The sequence below is a fragment of the Hyla sarda genome, unplaced genomic scaffold (assembly GCF_029499605.1).
Source record: "Hyla sarda isolate aHylSar1 unplaced genomic scaffold, aHylSar1.hap1 scaffold_383, whole genome shotgun sequence".
Taxonomy (NCBI): Eukaryota; Metazoa; Chordata; class Amphibia; order Anura; family Hylidae; genus Hyla; species Hyla sarda.
Window position 1 is genome coordinate 63,719 of NW_026610402.1, and position 21,146 is coordinate 84,864.

The following is a 21,146-nucleotide window of genomic DNA, read 5'->3' on the forward strand; positions in this document are numbered from 1 at the left end:
ATAGAGTAGGCAGCGGGTGGGCCCAAAGAGTAGGCAGTGGGTGGGCCCATAGAGTAGGCAGTGGGTGTGCCCATAGAGTAGACAGTGGGTGGGCCCATAGAGTAGGCAGCGGGTGGGCCCATAGAGTAGGCAGCAGTGGGCCCATAAAGTAGACAGTGGGTGGGCCCATAGAGTCGACAGCGGGTGGGCCCATAGAGTAGGCAGAAGGGCCCATAGAGTTGACAGTGGGTGGGCCCATAGAGTAGGCATCGGGTGGGCCCATAGAGTAGGCAGCGGGTGGGCCCATAGAGTAGGCAGCAGGTGGGCCCATAGAGTTGACAGTGGGTGGGCCCATAGAGTAGGCAGCGGGTGGGCCCATAAAGTAGGCAGCGGGTGGGCCCATAGAGTAGGCAGCGGGTGGGACCATAGAGTAGGCACTGAGTAGGCCCATAGAGTAGGCAGCGGGTGGGCCCATAGAGTAGGCAGTGGGTGGGCCCATAGATTAGGCAGCAGGTGGGCCCATAGAGTAGGCAGCGGGTGGGCCCATAGAGTAGGCACTGAGTAGGCCCATAGAGTAGGCAGCGGGTGAGCCCATAGAGTAGGCAGTGGGTGGGCCCATAGATTAGGCAGCAGGTGGTCCCATAGAGTACGCAGCGGGTGGGCCCATAGAGTAGGCAGCAGTGGGCCCATAGAGTTGACAGTGGGTGGGCCCATAGAGTAGGCATCGGGTGGGCCCATAGAGTAGGCATCGGGTAGGCCCATAGAGTAGGCAGCAGGTGGGCCCATAGAGTTGACAGTGGGTGGACCCATAGAGTAGGCAGCGGGTGGGCCCATAGAGTAGGCAGTGGGTGGGACCATAGAGTAGGCAGCGGGTGGGCCTATAGAGTAGGCAGCGGGTGGGCCCATAGAGTAGGCACTGAGTAGGCCCATAGAGTAGGCAGCGGGTGGGCCCATAGAGTAGGCAGTGGGTGGGCCCATAGATTAGGCAGCAGGTGGTCCCATAGAGTACGCAGCGGGTGGGCCCATAGAGTAGGCAGCAGTGGGCCCATAGAGTTGACAGTGGGTGGGCCCATAGAGTAGGCATCGGGTGGGCCCATAGAGTAGGCATCGGGTAGGCCCATAGAGTAGGCAGCAGGTGGGCCCATAGAGTTGACAGTGGGTGGACCCATAGAGTAGGCAGCGGGTGGGCCCATAGAGTAGGCAGCGGGTGGGACCATAGAGTAGGCAGCGGGTGGGCCTATAGAGTAGGCAGCGGGTGGGCCCATAGAGTAGGCAGCGGGTGGTCCCATAAAGTAGGCAGCGGGTGGGCCCATAGAGTAGGCAGCGGGTGGGACCATAGAGTAGGCACTGAGTAGGCCCATAGAGTAGGCAGCGGGTGGGCCCATAGAGTAGGCAGTGGGTGGGCCCATAGATTAGGCAGCAGGTGGGCCCATAGAGTAGGCAGCGGGTGGGCCCATAGAGTAGGCACTGAGTAGGCCCATAGAGTAGGCAGCGGGTGGGCCCATAGAGTAGGCAGTGGGTGGGCCCATAGATTAGGCAGCAGGTGGTCCCATAGAGTACGCAGCGGGTGGGCCCATAGAGTAGGCAGCAGTGGGCCCATAGAGTTGACAGTGGGTGGGCCCATAGAGTAGGCATCGGGTGGGCCCATAGAGTAGGCATCGGGTAGGCCCATAGAGTAGGCAGCAGGTGGGCCCATAGAGTTGACAGTGGGTGGACCCATAGAGTAGGCAGCGGGTGGGCCCATAGAGTAGGCAGCGGGTGGGACCATAGAGTAGGCAGCGGGTGGGCCTATAGAGTAGGCAGCGGGTGGGCCCATAGAGTAGGCACTGAGTAGGCCCATAGAGTAGGCAGCGGGTGGGCCCATAGAGTAGGCAGTGGGTGGGCCCATAGATTAGGCAGCAGGTGGTCCCATAGAGTAGGCAGCGGGTGGGCCCATAGAGTAGGCAGCGAGTGGGCCCATAGAGTAGGCAGCGGGTGGGCCCATAGAGTTGACAGTGGGTGGGCCTATAGAGTAGGCAGCGGGTGGGCCCATAGAGTAGGCAGCGGGTGGGCCTATAGAGTAGACAGCAGGTGGGCCCATAGAGTAGGCAGCGAGTGGGCCCATAGAGTAGGCAGCGGGTGAGCCCATAGAGTAGGCAGCGGGTGGGCCCATAGAGTAGACAGCAGGTGGGCCCATAGAGTAGGCAGCGAGTGGGCCCATAGAGTAGGCAGCGGGTGAGCCCATAGAGTAGGCAGCGGGTGGGCCCATAGAGTAGACAGCAGGTGGGCCCATAGAGTAGGCAGCGAGTGGGCCCATAGAGTAGGCAGCGGGTGAGCCCATAGAGTAGGCAGCGGGTGGGCCCATAGAGTAAGAAATACACAAAAAAATAAAATGTCCAAATTGCAGATTTTTGGTTACATCCCAATAAAAAAAAAGTTATCAAAAAGTGAAAAGTGGAACCGGTAACTACCTATAGATCACAACCTGTATATAAATATGGGGGGGGGGGTCGCCTAGAATTCACCCCCCACAGCCGGTATTTTGGCCACCTGTCGAAATTTTTATATTAAAAATACCGGCTATGGAATGGCCAGCATTTATCCAACCAATCCTTCAACTCCCTGATGCTATACCAGTGTTTCTCAACCAGAGCACCTCCAGCTGTTGCAAAACAACAACTCTCAGCATGCCCGGACATGCTGGGAGTTGTAGTTTTGCAACAGCTGGAGGCCCCCCTGGTTGGGAAACACTGACCTAAACTATATACTACTGTATAGTCCAACATGCTGGGAGTTGTAGTTTTGCAATTGCTGTAGGCACCCCTTGTTGGGAAACACTGACCTATACTATATACTACTATATAGTCCAGCATGCTGGGAGTTGTAGTATTTCAACTAGAGATGTCGCGAATTGTTCGCCGGCGAACTTAGCATGTTCGCATCGCCGGACGAACATATGTGAAATTCGATCCGCCCCCTATACTTTAACATTGCGGTAAACTTTGACCCTGTGAGTCAGAGTCAGCAGACACATTACAGCCAATCAGCAGCAGTCCCTCCCTTCCAGACCCTCCTACCTCTTGCACGGACGCCATTTTACCCTCATTCGGCATGCTGCAGGCTTAGGAAGTGGAGGGTCAGAGAAGCTGCTCCTGCTGTACAGGGAAAGCGATAGCTAGGTTGCTGCTAGGTGGTGTATTCAGGGACCAGTTTACTCCTAAAGCACTAGTGTAACATCTGCTTTAAGGACAGCACCCAAAAAAGCCCTTTTTAGGGCTGAAAGATATCAGTCTGTGTGTCCTGCAACAGCTGGAGGCACCCTGGTTTGGAGGGAACCGCTGGTTAAAAGGGGTACTTCGGTGTAAAACTTAATTTCCTTCAAGCAATTAACTACAGTATTAAAAGAACTATAAGTTCAGTCCGTGTGTCTTGCAACTGCTGGAGGCACCCTGATTGGGGACGATTGCATAAAAGGGGAACTCCGCTGGCAACCTTTTCTGCTCATTGTCACACTAGTGCAAATCACATTTGGTGTGACAGTTGTTCAAATAAAAAAAATACCTGCCTAAAATATGTGCTGCCTAAAGGGGATCTAAATATGTGCTGCCTAAAGGGGGGCTCTATGTGCTGCCTGAAGGGGGCTAAAGCATGTTATTCCAAACCATTTAGGAATAATAGGTGATTTATGCCCTTTATGGATGAAAACCAGACTCGGCATCAACTATGTAATTTTCCATGGGAGTTTTGCCGTGGATCCCGCTCCGACACGCCACAGTCCAGGTATTAGTCCCCTTGAAACAACTTTTAAATCACTATTGTGGCCAGAAAGAGTCCTTGTGGGTTTTAAAATTCGCCTGCCCATTCGCCGGTTCGTGAACATTTGCCGAAGTTTGCGTTCGCCTTTCGCGAACCGAAAATTTTATGTTCGCGACATCACTAATTGCAACAGCTGGAGGCACCCCTGGTTGGGAAACACTGACCTAGACTATATACTACTATATAGTCCAACATGTTGGGAGTTGTAGTATTGCAACAGCTGGAGGCACACCTGGTTGGGAAACACTGACCTATAATATATACTACTATATAGTCCAACATGTTGGGAGTTGTAGTTTTGCAACAGCTGGAGGCACTCCTGGTTGGGAAACACTGATCTATACTATATACTACTATATAGTCCAACATGCTGGGAGTTGTAGTTTTCATTTGGGGCATCTGCTGAGCCACAGGCTGTATCAGGGCATGCTGGGAGTTGTAGTTTTCATTTGGGGCATCTGCTGAGCCACAGGCTGTATCAGGGCATGCTGGGAGTTGTAGTTAGTAACTAACTGCAACTTCCAAATTTAATAAACAAAAGCGATCAAAACAAAAATGGTAACGTTAAAACTACAGATCGGGGCGCAAAAAATTAACCCTCATAAGGCTGTATAAGAAGAAATTAAAAAAGTTATAGGGGTCAGAATAGGACAAAATTTCCCCCGCATATGTATATCCTGTGATGTCACGCATATATAATTAATTATGTAAATTAGCATGGCCGGTATTTTTTGTCAAGAAAGGTGGCGACCCGAGTTGCGAGACGAGGCAGAGCTGTAGGAAATCTGGGTGACCGATCCGGTATTACGGCGGGGAAGTTCTAGCGCAGTGTGTGGGACTCTCTCCAGGGATGACGATCTCACCCATTACATCCCACATCCTGTGACCCGGTGAAGTTATTTGGGAGCTGTTATTGGCTGCGGAAAGTCCGGAGATAATGAGAGTCTTAACCAATTACAGGAAAAATATCCAATTATACCATTATGGGTCATAAAGAAACAATTACAGAGGAGAGAGCGCCAAAAACTGCTGCGAGTGCAGGGAGGACGCAGAGATCAGGGGACTTTCTTATATACTCTCTGCTTACAGAGGCTTAAAGGGGTATTCCAGGAAAAACACTTTTTGTTATATATCAACTGGCTCCAGAAAGTCAAACAGATGTGTAAATCACTTCTATTAAAAAATCTTAATCCTTTCAGTACTTATGAGCTTCTGAAGTTAAGGTTGTTCTTTTCTGTCTAAGTGCTCTCTGAAGACACGTGTCTCGGGAACCGCCCAGTTTAGAAGAGGTTTGCTATGGGGATTTTCTTCTAAACTGGGCGGTTCCTGAGACAGGTGTCATCAGAGAGCACTTAGACAGAAAAGAACAACCTTAACTTCAGAAGCACATAAGTACTGAAAGGATTAAGATTTTTTAATAGAAGTGATTTACACATCTGTTTGACTTTCTGGAGCCAGTTGATATATAAAAAAAGTTTTTCCTGGATAACTCTTTTAAAGGGGTACTCCGCCCCTAGACATCTCATCCCCTATCCAAAGGACAGGGGATAAGATGTCTAATCGCGGGGGTCCTGCCGATGGGGACCCCCATGATCTCCCTGCTGCACCCGGCGTTTGTTTAGAGCGTCGGGTGCAGCGCCGGAGACTCGTGACATTATGGCCCCATCCATAGACTTGCATTGAGGGGGCGTGTCTGTGACGGCGCTGCACCCGATGCTCTGAACGAATGCCGGGTGCAGCAGGGAGATCATGGGGGTCCCCAGCGGCAGGACCCCCGCGATCAGACAACTTATCCCCTGTCCTTTGGATAGGGGATGAGATGTCTAGGGGCGGAGTACCCCTTTAAGTCAAAATCTTGGGTGAGTTCCCACATTCCCACACTTTTTTTTCCCAGGACTTGACCCCTGTTCATAATAAATGTAAAATATATCTGTAAAATAGTCGTTTGTGGGCATTTACGGGGACTTCACCATACTCAAGGACGAGACTTAAAGGGGTACTCCGGTGATAAACTATTTTTTTTTTTTTTTTTCAAATCAACTGGCTCCAGAAAGTTAATCAGGTTTGTAAATTACTTCTATTAAAAAATCCTAATCCTACCAGTACTTATCAGCAGCTGAAGTTGAGTTTTTTTTATTTTCTGTCTGGCCACGGTGCTCTCTGCTGACACCTCTGTCCATGTCAGGAACTGTCCAGAGTAGGAGCAAATCCCCATAGCAAATCTCTCCTGCTCTGGACAGTTCCTAAGACAGACAGAGGTGTCAGCCGAGAGCACTGTGGTCAGAAAGAAAAGAACAACTAAACTTCAGCAGCTGATAAGGACTGGGAGGATTAAGATTTTTTTTTAATAGAAGTAATTTACAAATCTGTTTAACTTTCTGGAGCCAGTTGATATAGAAAAAAATCACTGGAATACCCCTTTAATGGAGTAGTCCAGTGGTGGAAAAACTTATCCCCTATCCTAAGGATAGGGGATACATTTCAGATCATGCGGGTCCGACCGCTGGGGCCACCTGCAATCTCCTGTACGGGGCCCTGACAGCTCGAGGGAAGGGGGTGTGCTGAAGCGCCCCCTCAATACAACTCTAGGACAGAGCCGGAGCGCTGCGTTCGTCAATCTCCGGCTTTGCCATAGCGATGTATTGAGGTGGCGTGTCGGCCGCTGCTTCATGCGGTGTTCGATACCCGCTATCTGACCAGCGAGCCGGGGCCCCGTACAGAGAGATCACGGGGGCCCCAGCGGTCGGAAACTTATCCCCTATCCTTAAAGGGGTACTTCCGTGGAAAACTTTTTTTTTTTTTTTTTATCAACTGGTGCCAGAAAGTTAAACAGATTTGTAAATCACTTCTATTAAAATAATCTTAATCCTTCCAGTACTTTTTAGGGGCTGTATACTAAAGAGAAATCCAAAAAGAAATGCATTTCCTGTGAGGTCCTGACCACAGTGCTCTCTGCTGACCTCTGCTGTCCATTTTAGGTAACGGTCCAGAGAAGCATATGTTTGCTATGGGGATTTTCTTCTTCTCTGGACAGTTCCTAAAATGGACAGCAGAGGTCAGCAGAGAGTCAGGACATCACAGGAAATGCATTTCTTTTTGGATTTCTCTTTAGTATACTGCCCCTAAAAAGTACTGGAAGGATTAAGATTTTTTAATAGAAGTGATTTACAAATCTGTTTAACTTTCTGGCACCAGTTGATTAAAAAAAAAAAAAAAAAAGTTTTCAACGGGCGTACCCCTTTAAGATAGGGGATACATTTTTCACCACTGGACTACCCCTTTAAATACATTCACTAAGACTGGAAAAAAATGTGTTAGATTTTAATTTGTGATTATTAGATGATCATCTCGTTACTGGTTCCATGAATAGCAACAAATTTTGTTAATTCTGTTTTTTTTGGATATTTAGACATGAAATCTATTGGAAATTGCTCGTACTGCCATGACGCCACCTATTTGGGACAAGAGATCAGCAAGCTTCAGGGGGAGCTGGAGGAGATCCAGAAGATGCTCTTGGCCCAAGATATACAACTGGACAAAACGTCCCAAACTCACCAGCTCCTCATAGCTGCCAACGGCAAAATGGACAACCAGATAGACCGGAGCAATTTCTCCCTCCGGCAAATCAATCAGACATTAGGACTTTTCTTGTCTCAGGTGAAGGGATGGCAAGCCGCCGCGGCCGAGCTGGAAGCCTCGGTGAAAAATTTGGTCCAGGAGAGGTACGATATCACAGCCGCCATCCAGCAGATCAATTTTACTGTCGGGCAAACCTCGGACTGGATACAAGTGATCCAGAGGAAGACCGACGAGGAAACATTGACCTTACAAAAAATTGTTAACGACTGGCAAAATTACAGCAAAGTTTTTGGTGGATTTAAAACCACGTCTGTCAAAACCATGGACCTGGTTAGGAACATCCAAAGCAGCATCACGGCTACGGCCCAACGTATCACCATGAACACAGAGGTCATGCACGATCTGGTCCTACAAGTCATGGGCCTTCAGCTACAGTTGGACAATATCACTTCTTTCCTTGACGACCACGAGGAGAACATGCAGGATCTCCAGTATCATTCCAAATACACGCAAAACAGGACCGTCGAACGCTTCGAGAGCCTAGAAGGCAGAATGTTTTCTCACGAAACCGAAATCGGGACTATATTCACCAATATCAACGCCACGGACAACCACGTGCACAGCATGCTGAAGTATCTGGACGACGTGCGGCTCTCGTGTACTCACGGGTTCAATTCTCACGCAGAGGAATTATACTACCTTAACAAGTCCGTTAGCCTCATGCAAGGGGCCACCGATCTCCTGAGGGAGAGGTTCAGCCTCATGAACGCCCGCCTCGATTTTGACGTCAGGAACCTTTCCATGATCATGGAAGAAATGAAAGTGGTGGATGTGAAACATAGCGAATTCCTCCAGAAAGTCACCATTGTGCAAGGTAAGCGTGAAAAGGTTTTACTTCTACTTAATGGGCCACTTTTCAGACACTTAAAATGTGTCGTGAATTTTTGTAGCTATTCTTTATTAAAGATGGGGGGGCTCTCTGTAAGCTAAAGCCTGCCCCCCAGGAACAGTGTTTGTCACTTAGTGTCAGATATAGAGTGAGGACACCACTAACTAAAGACTGATCCCATGTACTGTATACATAACTCCTTCTGTCCCTCTTCTTCACATTAAGGTGTCACCTCCTGGATATGACATGAGGTCCGTCAACCACAAGACATAACACAACCCAGTCCTCCAACGAGGGGTTACTGCCACACAAACAAACAGTACACGGTGTCTATCCACATTCAAATCCCATTTAAAGGGGTACACCACCCCTAGACATCTTATCTCCTATCCAAAGGATAGAGGATAAGATGCTGATCGGGACTCCCGCGATCTCTGCTGCAGCACCAAAGTCATCCGGTGCATGAAGCGAACTTTGCTCCGTGCCTGATGGCTAACGGTGCAGTGCTGGCATCACAGCCACGCCCCCATCGTGACGTCACGCCCTCCCCCTCAATGCATAGACTTGTACTGAGGGGGCGTGGCCATGACATAACGAGCCTCTGGTGCCACAGCTTTCTAAATGAACGCCGGCTGCTGCAGGGAGATCGGAGATCAGACAGGGGATAAAATGTCTAGGGGTGGTGTACCCCTTTAATCCCTAATCTATGGGGGAAAAAATTGCCTTTATTTTTACGTGGCTGTTTTTTTGCAGATTTCACTGGAAAATAACAACTAGGGGTTATTCATTCTGAAATCACACAAATATATAGTAATGCTTCTGCTGTGCTCAAAGACAACTACGGACCACTATGTCTATCCTTACGACTACTATAATCCTTACCAGAGTATAGCTGCAACACTGTGTCAGGTTGTTGTCCAGCAAGACTAACAATCTATGAGATAGGTGCTTGCTATCTGTACAGACTATATACACACCTGCTCACCTTCCACTCAGAGTCCATGATAATCACATGTAGCAACAGTACAAGGTCCAGGTCCATCAGTGGTCTCTGCTGTTAGTCCGTACAGAGCTCTGGAAGTTCTCTGGTAATGTCCTCTACAATAGTGTCATGACACCGGCTTCTCCTCCAAGCAAGATATCTGCAGGAGCTTCCTACGGGTTTCAACCGTGCATACGACTACCTTCATCAGGGTGGGATAGGGGAATTATAGTTGTCATAAGGATAGACACAGTAGAAAATAGTGATTTTCCATTGTTGCATCTGATGACACAGTTCCCTTAAAGGGGTACTTAAAGGGGTACTCCACTGGAAAACAATTTTTTTTTTTTAATCAACTGGTGCCAGAAAGTTAAACAGATTTGTAAATTACTTCTATTAAAAAAAATCTTAATCTTTCCAGTACTTATCAGCTGCTGTTATGATCCACAGGAAGTTATTTTCTTTTTGAATTTCCTTTCTGCCTGACCACAGTGCTCTCTGCTGACACCTCTGTCCCTTTTAGGAACTGTCCAGGGTAGGAGCAAATCCCCATAGAAAACCTCTCCTGCTCTGGACAGTTCCTAAAATGGACAGAGGTGTCAGCAGAGAGCACTGTGGTCAGACAGAAAGGAGATTCAAAAAGAAAAGAACTTCCTGTGGATCATAACAGCAGCTGATAAGTACTGGAAGGATTAAGATTTTTTTTTATAGAACTCATTTACAAATCTGTTTAACTTTCTGGCACCAGTTGATATAAAAAAAAATGTTTTCCACCGGAGTACCCCTTTAAGGGTAGGATCTCACATAGCAAAAACCGGAAGAGGTGAGATGAAGCCACAAAGTAGATAAAATACACACAGAGAGCAAGTCTTGTCATACGTACTGTAAATAGCCGAACAGTTTTCCCCTCCGCCACGCCCCCTCCCATAGGCTTGCATTGAGGGGGCGGGGCGTTATGTCACACGGGGGTGGAGCCGTGATGTCACAACGCTCAGGCCCCGTGATCGACAGTAATCAGACCCGGAGCGAACACGCTCCAGGGACTGATTTTAACGGGGTGCGGCATGCAAGATCACGGGGGTCCCCAGCCGCAGGACCCCCCCGCGATCAGGCATCTTATCCCCTATCCTTTGGAAAAATTAAATTTCGACTAAGGTGGCAAAAATCCTTGCACCAGTCCTGCAAGGATGATCAGAGTAATGGCAAAATCTAGTGAAAATAACTAGCGCCGAGGGTTTGAGGGGTCTGATAGGTAAAATAGGCAGCCACCTAGAGTGTTCTATTGATGGGGTGCCACTCTGGCCACTGCAAGAAAGTTAAAGGGGTACTCCGGTGCTTAGACATCTAATCCCCTATCCAAAGGATAGGGGATAAGATGCCTGATCACGGGGGTCCCGCCGCTGGGGACCCCCGGGATCTCGGCTAGTGCACCCACCTCAATGGCTTCCGGCAACGCTGGAGGCTTTGGATCCCCGACCACGCGAGCGAAAGAGCGTGACGTCACGGCTCCACCCCCGTGTGACGTCATGCCCCGCCCCTCAATGCAAACCTCCCATAGGCTTGCATTGAGGAGGCGGGGCGTGATGTCACACGGGGGGCGGAGCCGTGACCTCACAACGCTCCGGCCCAGTGATCAACAGTAATCAGACGTTACACGCTCCGGAGACTGATTTTAATGGCGGGAACCCCGCGATCAGGCATTTTATCCCCTATTCTTTGGATGGAGGATAAGATGTCTAGGCGCCGAGTACCCCTTTAATAGCCAGCATCCAAAGCACCCGTCGCTAATCCGAAGCACCTGTCCTGACCAGCACGACCCTCGCACCCCACACTGGTACCATAATAATCTGTATTCTTCAGTCTGCTGGAGGAGAGCAGTAAAACCTCCCAGGCCAGCCAGGTCCGTCCAGCATCCTGGCATCACGAGCACCTTCATAAATCCGTGAGGAGGAGGTTTGTGTGTCACCCCAGTAGTAAGGAGATTACATGAGGAGGAGGTTTGTTACAGTGTGTCACCGCAGTAGTAAGGAGATTACATGAGGAGGAGGTTTGTTACAGTGTGTCAACCCAGTAGTAAGGAGATTACATGAGGATGAGGTTTGTTACAGTGTGTCAACCCAGTAGTAAGGTGGGATTTGTCAAAGGGCAGAGCCAATGGGTGGGGTCAAGGGGCAGAAAAATTACCTTTCGACTAAGGTGGCAAAAATCCTTGCACCATTCCTGCACGAATGATCAGAATAATGGCCAGATCTAGTAAAAATAACTAGCACCGAGGGTTTGAGGGGTCTGATCAGGCCCTTCGCTGTGCTGTTTGGTAATCCCGATCAGTTAAGATGGTGGCCAGAGACCTCTTGCATTCCCCGTGTTGGTGATCATCACTTATCTAATACAGCACAGTGGTCAGACTGGAAAGAAACTTAAAAAAAAAAAAAAACTTCCTCTGGAGCATACAGCAGCTGATAAGTACTGGAAGGATTAAGATTTTTTTAATATAAGTAATTTACAAATCTGTTTAACATTCTGGCACCAGTTGATTTAAAAATAAATAAAAAATAAATTGGTCTCCATCAAGTACCCCGTTTAGCATATTACTTTAAATAAATAAAAATTACAAAAAAATAAATGACATTTTAACCAACAAAGTGTGCTGTGTAGAAATGTAACCAATTCAAAAATTTCAAAACTACAGCCTATGGCTGTCCGGGCATGCTGGGAGTTGTAGTTTTCAAACAGCTGGAGGCACTGTATTTAGGAAACAGAGGTTCTAAGAATAGGACTAAGGCTGGGTTCACACTACGTTTTTGACATACTGTTTTCAATCCATTTTTCTAAAGAAAACCGTATGGCAAAAAAACGGATGGAACAGTATGGAAAAAAAGTAAACCGTATGCGTTTTTTACAGTATACTGTTTTTAAAAGTGCATATAGTGCCGTCATTTTTAATGGGAGGGGTCTTGGGTGGGGACTTTAGGATTCAAATGCGCATGTGCAAAGTAAAAATGTATACGTTTTTCCCTTATAGAACCGTATACATGTGCTTTTTCCATTGACGTTGACCACGATTTTGTCTCCGGTTTAAAAACCGTACTGCAACCGCATACGTTTATTTTTAACATGGACGTCAATGGGAAACGCACATGTAGACGGTTCCATACGGGACAAACGTACACGTTTTTACTTTGCACATGCGCATTTGAATCCTAAAGTCCCCACCCAAGACCCCTCCCATTAAAAATGGACAAAGTTTCAAAAACGTATGGGTTTTTTTTTTCTATAAAACTGACGGAACTGTATGCACTTTTAAAAACAGTTAACTTTTTCCATACTGTTCCATCCATTTTTTTGCCATATGGTTTTCTTTAAAAAACGGATTGAAAACAGTATATGGCAAAAACCTGATGTGAACCCCCAGCCTTACAGCAGTTATATTTGTTGCTCACACTGCTTGTTTTTTTACATTTTTTGGATAGTAAATAAATAAGATTTATGATGTTTTCCCCTATTTCAATTGCAAAAGTTCGAGGAGTTGCGACATACAGGAAATGACCATTGACATTACTGTTTGGGGCAGAAAGCTGGAGATTTGTGAGGAAAACAGTGAGAAGCTCAGCAGGTCCCTCATAAAACGCGTCGGGTGACTAAGAACCAGACTGCACAAGTCGTAAACGTGTTTCACCGCCTGACATCCTCCGCTGGTGGGATCCACCACTTCCAAGTCTGACATCACCGCACACAGTCAGGAACAAACGGAAGGAGAGTTTCCATTGTATAAGGAATACTTAAATAAATGAAATGTAGGAAAACAAGTACTACAATACTGCCTCCTTTGTACAAGAATATAACTACTATAATACTGCCTCCTTTGTACAAGAATATAACTACTATAATACTGCCTCCTATATACAAGAATATAACTACTATAATACTGCCTCCTTTGTACAAGAATATAACTACTATAATACTGCTCCTATGTACAAGAATATAACTACTATAATACTGCTCCTATATACAAGAATATAACTACTATAATACTGCTCCTATATACAAGAATATAACTACTATAATACTGCCTCCTATATACAAGAATATAACTACTATAATACTGCTCCTATATACAAGAATATAACTACTATAATACTGCTCCTATATACAAGAATATAACTACTATAATACTGCCTCCTATATACAAGAATATAACTACTATAATACTGCTCCTATATACAAGAATATAACTACTATAATACTGCGCCTATATACAAGAATATAACTACTATAATACTGCTCCTATATACAAGAATATAACTACTATAATACTGCCTCCTATATACAAGAATATAACTACTATAATACTGCTCCTATATACAAGAATATAACTACTATAATACTGCTCCTATATACAAGAATATAACTACCATAATACTGCTCCTATATACAAGAATATAACTACTATAATACTGCTCCTATATACAAGAATATAACTACTATAATACTGCTCCTATATACAAGAATATAACTACTATAATACTGCTCCTATATACAAGAATATAACTACTATAATACTGCCTCCTATATACAAGAATATAACTACTATAATACTGCTCCTATATACAAGAATATAACTACTATAATACTGCTCCTATATACAAGAATATAACTACTATAATACTGCTCCTATATACAAGAATATATCTACTATAATACTGCTCCTATATACAAGAATATAACTACTATAATACTGCTCCTATATACAAGAATATAACTACTATAATACTGCTCCTATATACAAGAATATAACTACTATAATACTGGTCCTATATACAAGAATATAACTACTATAATACTGCCTCCTATATACAAGAATATAACTACTATAATACTGCCTCCTTTGTACAAGAATATAACTACTATAATACTGCTCCTTTATACAAGAATATAACTACTATAATACTGCTCCTATATACAAGAATATAACTACTATAATACTGCCCCTATATACAAGAATATAACTACTATAATACTGCTCCTTTATACAAGAATATAACTACTATAATACTGCCTCCTTTGTACAAGAATATAACTACTATAATACTGCCTCCTATATACAAGAATATAACTACTATAATACTGCCTCCTTTGTACAAGAATATAACTACTATAATACTGCTCCTATATACAAGAATATAACTACTATAATCAAACATATGTAGAAAGTAGGGACGTCACTCACCGGGGTACTGTGCCGATAATTCTTTATTTCTTTAAGGTGCAAAGACAGACAAGGTGCACGGACGTTTCCAAGGACTCAGCTAATCAGAGTAAGACTGGGTGACAGCTGTTGCGCGTGCGCATTCACGCTTCTTCAGACCCTGTCTGTTCCGTGCTGCATCACCTTTTTGAAGCTACTCTCTGGTGACGTGCACAGAACAGGTGCAAACTACTTAATCAAGAACATATATGTTAAAACATTAAAAACATAAATCAACTGACTTTCTTTATCAAAAGGACACTCTGCAATAAATAGTACCAGAAGGTATATCATAAAAAGACACTGTAATCGACTCTTTCATTCAGCCCCAAGTTTCCAGCAGCATTCAATTTAATTAACCATTTAGCTTCTACTTGAAGTAAAATTTTTCTTTTATCTGTGTTTTCTTTGCTGCGGATCACTTCTAGCCCCTGAAAGAGTAAATCTTTACAGTTCCCTCCATGTACAGAATTCATGTGTTCAATAAAACGGGGAGCACCTTTTTTAGATCTAACTGAATACACATGTTCCCTAAAACGTGTGTTCAATGCACGTTTAGTGCTGCCGATGTAGAAGCGGCCACACGGGCAAACCATAGCATAAATAACCCATTGTGTTCTACAGGTAATAAGATTTTTAATATAGATTTCTTCACCGCCTATCACCGTAGACTTTCCTGTCTTAATATGGGGACACCAAATGCAAGTCCCGCATTTGTGGTTGCCCGTGGGGCCGATTCTTGACAGCCAGTCTGAGGTGTTCGTTTTGGAATGAAAGTTGCTACTGGTTACAACATCTTTTAAGTTTTTACTCCGTTTGAAAGCTATCAAAGGTTTTTCATGAACCAGTTTTCCTAAGTCTGTATCGTTTTTAATCAGAGACCAATTGTTATGAATAGCTGTTCTTATAATTTTTTCTAAGGGGCTGAATTTAAATGAAAAAGAGAAACGGGGTAGAGTGGTGCTTTGCGACTTTAAATATGTTTTTTTCCATTTCCTACTCTTCGAGCTGTTATCTAATAGAGTTTTTCTATCTTGTGCAAATGCTCGATTTAATGCCTTCTCAAGGATCTTTTCTGGGTACCCTCGTGCCCCCAATCTCTCCTTCAGCTCACCAGCCTGTACCAAAAATTTCTCATCAGAACTATTTATTCGTCTTAGCCGCAAAAATTGGCCATAGGGCAAAGCAGTCTTTACATGTTCGGGGTGGTAGCTGGTGTACTGAAGGAGAGAATTGGAGGCAGTGGGCTTTCTGTACCCTGACGTCTGTATATCACCTCCGTTAATCTCTACCAACACATCGAGGAACTCGATCTGCTTGGCATCGACTTTGTAAGTGAAGCGTAAATTCATTTTGTTTGTTTCGTTCAGAAATTTTACAAAGTCCCCGAAGTCCGTCTCGGTGCCATCCCAGGCGATGAACACATCGTCCACAAACCTGAGGTAGCACCGGACGGACTTCAAGAAGGGATTGTTAGCTGTAAAGATATGCCTATACTCAAAAGCTGCAACATATAAATTGGCAAGGGTGCAGGCCACGGGGGTGCTCCCCGTTTTATTGAACACATGAATTCTGTACATGGAGGGAACTGTAAAGATTTACTCTTTCAGGGGCTAGAAGTGATCCGCAGCAAAGAAAACACAGATAAAAGAAAAATTTTACTTCAAGCGGAAGCTAAATGGTTAATTAAATTGAATGCTGCTGGAAACTTGGGGCTGAATGAAAGAGTCGATTACAGTGTCTTTTTATGATATACCTTCTGGTACTATTTATTGCAGAGTGTCCTTTTGATAAAGAAAGTCAGTTGATTTATGTTTTTAATGTTTTAACATATATGTTCTTGATTAAGTAGTTTGCACCTGTTCTGTGCACGTCACCAGAGAGTAGCTTCAAAAAGGTGATGCAGCACGGAACAGACAGGGTCTGAAGAAGCGTGAATGCGCACGCGCAACAGCTGTCACCCAGTCTTACTCTGATTAGCTGAGTCCTTGGAAACGTCCGTGCACCTTGTCTGTCTTTGCACCTTAAAGAAATAAAGAATTATCGGCACAGTACCCCGGTGAGTGACGTCCCTACTTTCTACATATGTTTGATACGAAGATGTCTTGTCATTAGGGACTTGGAACCCGAAGGGTCACAGTGCCTGCCAGCACTGTTAAGGGAACTGTGGAGCTCGAGCTCAGGGCGTCTTTCATTTTCGCTGCACTAGCTGAGAGTGCGATCGTAGGAATTTAGGGGTAGTTGTGCCGGCTGCTCGCTTCTGTGCACCGCTTGTGATTTATAACTACTATAATACTGCCTCCTTTGTACAAGAATATAACTACTATAATACTGCTCCTATATACAAGAATATAACTACTATAATACTGCTCCTATATACAAGAATATAACTACTATAATACTGCTCCTATATACAAGAATATAACTACTATAATACTACTCCTATATACAAGAATATAACTACTATAATACTGCTCCTATATACAAGAATATAACTACTATAATACTGCTCCTATATACAAGAATATAACTACTATAATACTACTCCTATATACAAGAATATAACTACTATAATACTGCTCCTATATACAAGAATATATCTACTATAATACTGCTCCTATATACAAGAATATAACTACTATAATACTACTCCTATATACAAGAATATAACTACTATAATACTTCCTTCTATATACAAGAATATAACTACTATAATACTGCTCCTATATACAAGAATATAACTACTATAATACTGTCTCCTATATACAAGAATATAACTACTATAATACTGCTCCTATATACAAGAATATAACTACTATAATACTGCTCCTATATACAAGAATATAACTACTATAATACTGCTCCTTTGTACAAGAATATAACTACTATAATACTTCCTTCTATATACAAGAATATAACTACTATAATACTGCTCCTATATACAAGAATATAACTACTATAATACTGCTCCTATATACAAGAATATAACTACTATAATACTGCTCCTATATACAAGAATATAACTACAATAATACTGATCCTATATACAAGAATATAACTACTATAATACTGCTCCTATATACAAGAATATAACTAATATAATACTGCCCCTATATACAAGAATATAACCACTATAATACTGCTCCTATATACAAGAATATATCTACTATAATACTGCTCCTATATACAAGAATATAACTACTATAATACTGCTCCTATATACAAGAATATAACTACTATAATACGGCTCCTATATACAAGAATATAACTACTATAATACTGCTCCTATATACAAGAATATAACTACTATAATACTGCTCCTATATACAAGAATATAACTACTATAATACTGCCTTCTATGTGCAAGAATATACCTACTATAATACTGCCTCCTATATACAAGAATATAACTACTATAATACTGCCTCCTATATACAAGAATATAACTACTATAATACTGCTCCTATATACAAGAATATAACTACTATAATACTGCTCCTATATACAAGAATATAACTACTATAATACTGCTCCTATATACTAGAATATAACTACTATAATAATGCTCCTATATACAAGAATATAACTACTATAATACTGCTCCTATATACTAGAATATAACTACTATAATAATGCTCCTATATACAAGAATATAACTACTATAATACTGCTCCTATATACAAGAATATAACTACTATAATACTGCCCCTATATACAAGAATATAACTACTATAATACTGCCCCCTATATACAAGAATATAACTACTATAATACTGCTCCTATATACAAGAATATAACTACTATAATACTGCTCCTATATACAAGAATATAACTACTATAATACTGCTCCTATATACAAGAATATAACTACTATAATACTGCTCCTATATACAAGAATATAACTACTATAATTCTGTTCCTATATACAAGAATATAACTACTATAATACTGCCTCCTATATACAAGAATATAACTACTATAATACTGCTCCTATATACACGAATATATCTACTATAATACTGTCTCCTATATACAAGAATATAACTACTATAATTCTGTTCCTATATACAAGAATATAACTACTATAATACTGCCTCCTATATACAAGAATATAACTACTATAATACTGCTCCTATATACAAGAATATAACTACTATAATACTGCTCCTATATACAAGAATATAACTACTATAATACTGCTCCTATATACAAGAATATAACTACTATAATACTGCTCCTATATACAAGAATATAACTACTATAATACTGCCCCTATATACAAGAATATAACTACTATAATACTGCCCCCTATATACAAGAATATAACTACTATAATACTGCTCCTATATACAAGAATATAACTACTATAATACTGCTCCTATATACAAGAATTTAACTACTATAATACTGCTCCTATGAACTCATATCAATCACTTTAGTAGTTTATTATACATTTTATAAAAACATTACGTTTAGAAAATCAGCAAGAATAAATACTTTATAACTGTGGAATTATTTTTTCAGGTGCCCCAGGACTTCCAGGACCAAGAGGGTTTAAAGGAGATATAGGTGGAAAGGGACCTATTGGTTTGAAAGGAGAAAAAGGTGACACAGGTGAAATAGGTCCTCCAGGACCTCAAGGACCAAGAGGACTTATTGGTGAAACTGGACCTATGGGAGAAAAGGGCTCTATTGGGATAAAAGGAAGCCCAGGAATTAAAGGTGAGAAGGGCAGTATGGGCCCACCAGGTCCGAAAGGTCAAAAAGGAGCTAAAGGTGATGCCAGTCCCCCTGGACCTGTTGGCCCTCCTGGTGACATAGGACCACAAGGCTTGCAAGGATTGCCAGGAATTACAGGACTACCTGGGTTAAGAGGGAAAGATGGACCAATAGGGTTGAGAGGAGAAGATGGTTTGCCCGGTCCTCGTGGTTTGCCGGGACCTCCTGGACCGAAAGGAAAATCTGCCATATCAAAATGAATGTAATTCTAAAAGAAAAAAAAACTTGATAAACACCGAATGACCCATGAATGGTGTAGAGCGTTGACTGGATGATGTCGTTCACTAGACGTAGGACCCTGACATCGGTCATGGGGGCCCGGGAAAGAAGGCTGGACGGAACATTATCAATACTTCTTCCGGATAATTCTACAAAACCATATAAAATGTAGAGATATATTGTTCATTATCAGCAGCAGCAGAATATCTATCGAGGTCCTTGGATCTACAAACCTGTCCAGAAGCCGCCCGTTAAGAAGATCTCCGGTTTTACATGTACCTGTAGACTTTAAAAAAAAAATTGCATCTTAGCAAGTATTCCGCTTATGTTCTGTCCGTTGCAACACTTTACTGAAGGACATGTGACTTAAAGGAGTACTCTGTGACTTAAAGTGGTATGCTGACGACAAACCGACGCCCCCTCCATTTATGTCTATGGGAGGGGGTGTGTTTCCAACACTCCCCCTCCTATAGACATGAATGGAGGGGGTGTAGCGTTTCATCAGGAGGGGGTGTGGCCGTGACATCAGGAACCCGGCATTTGTTTAGAACGCCAGGTGTTGAAAGAGGTTGCAGGGGGATAAGATGTCTAGTAGTGGAGTACCTCTTTAAGGGGTACTCCATGCTAGAATAGAACAAGAACTATACTTATCTACCTTCACTTCCTACCATAGCTCTGTTTCTTCTTCTTTCTGTCCTTTACCACTCATCTCTTCCTCCTCCTTCCAAGACGAGTACTCAGGTCAAGACCTTCCCACTCAGACAATAATTGGAAGAGATAGGACACTGCTGTGGCCAGTGATTGGCCGGGCGGGAAGGTCCTGTTCCAAGCACTCGTCTCGGAAGCAGGCTTAAAAGAGAATCGGTGGGGGCTGGAAGAAGAACATTAGCTGAGGTGGGACCAGTATTGTTTGTATTTTTTCTATTTTATCAGGGTTCTGGCATATCATGTAACTACTAAAGAGAAAAAAACATAGTGAAGGCTCTTAGGGGGTGGAGCAACATAAAAAAGGAGATGTTCAATTATGCTCCACCCCTGAGGTTCTGCACTAGGCATATAACATTTTATTCATTTTGCCCAGATAGTTGCATTTGAGTAGAATTTTGCTTATATTTTTATCTCCCTTTTGGGTTTTTTGCTACCTTACTTTGCATTTCTGAGCACTTTTAGAATGTCTTGACAAATATGTCTGCACTTGCTGGCTAAGTGCTTTAGAACCGACTTCTTCTTAGTCCACTGAAGAAGGTCCACTACTGTAGAAATGATTAATGGAGGACCTGGACAACAGTTCTGGGTCCTCATATACATATGATTGTACTCTGCTCCAGCATCTGACCATTTAGAGTAAACCCTAAAGGGTAAAATATTTTTTTTTTTTATATTTCTTAAAGGGATACTCCGCCCCTGGCATCTTATCCCCTATCCAAAGGATAGGGGATAAGATGTCAGATCGCCGGGGTCCCGCTGCTGGGGACCCCGGGGATCGCTGCTCCGGCACCCCGCTATCATTACTGCACAGAGCGAGTTCGTCTGTGCGTAATGACGGGCGATACAGGGGCCGGAGCAGCGTGACGTCATAGCTCCGCCCCTCATGACATCACTGCCCGTCCCCTTAATGCAAGTCTATGACAGGGGGCGTGACGACCGCCACGCCCCCTCCCATAGACTTGTATTGATGG

General features: G+C 43.4%; 1 protein-coding gene across 5 annotated transcripts in view; it reads left to right on the forward strand.

Moving 5' to 3' along the window:
- Positions 1 to 20,864, forward strand: part of SCARA3 (scavenger receptor class A member 3) — a 69,433-nt gene extending 48,569 nt beyond the window's left edge. For all 5 annotated transcript variants that reach the window (XM_056553812.1, XM_056553813.1, XM_056553810.1 and 2 more), the window contains 2 exons: positions 7,184 to 8,227; positions 18,994 to 20,864. In XM_056553812.1, coding sequence (XP_056409787.1) covers positions 7,184 to 8,227; positions 18,994 to 19,448 — 1,499 coding nt within the window. In that variant the 3' untranslated portion in view covers positions 19,449 to 20,864. The remainder of the gene's footprint in view (positions 1 to 7,183; positions 8,228 to 18,993) is intronic.
- Positions 20,865 to 21,146: the final 282 nt, after the last annotated feature.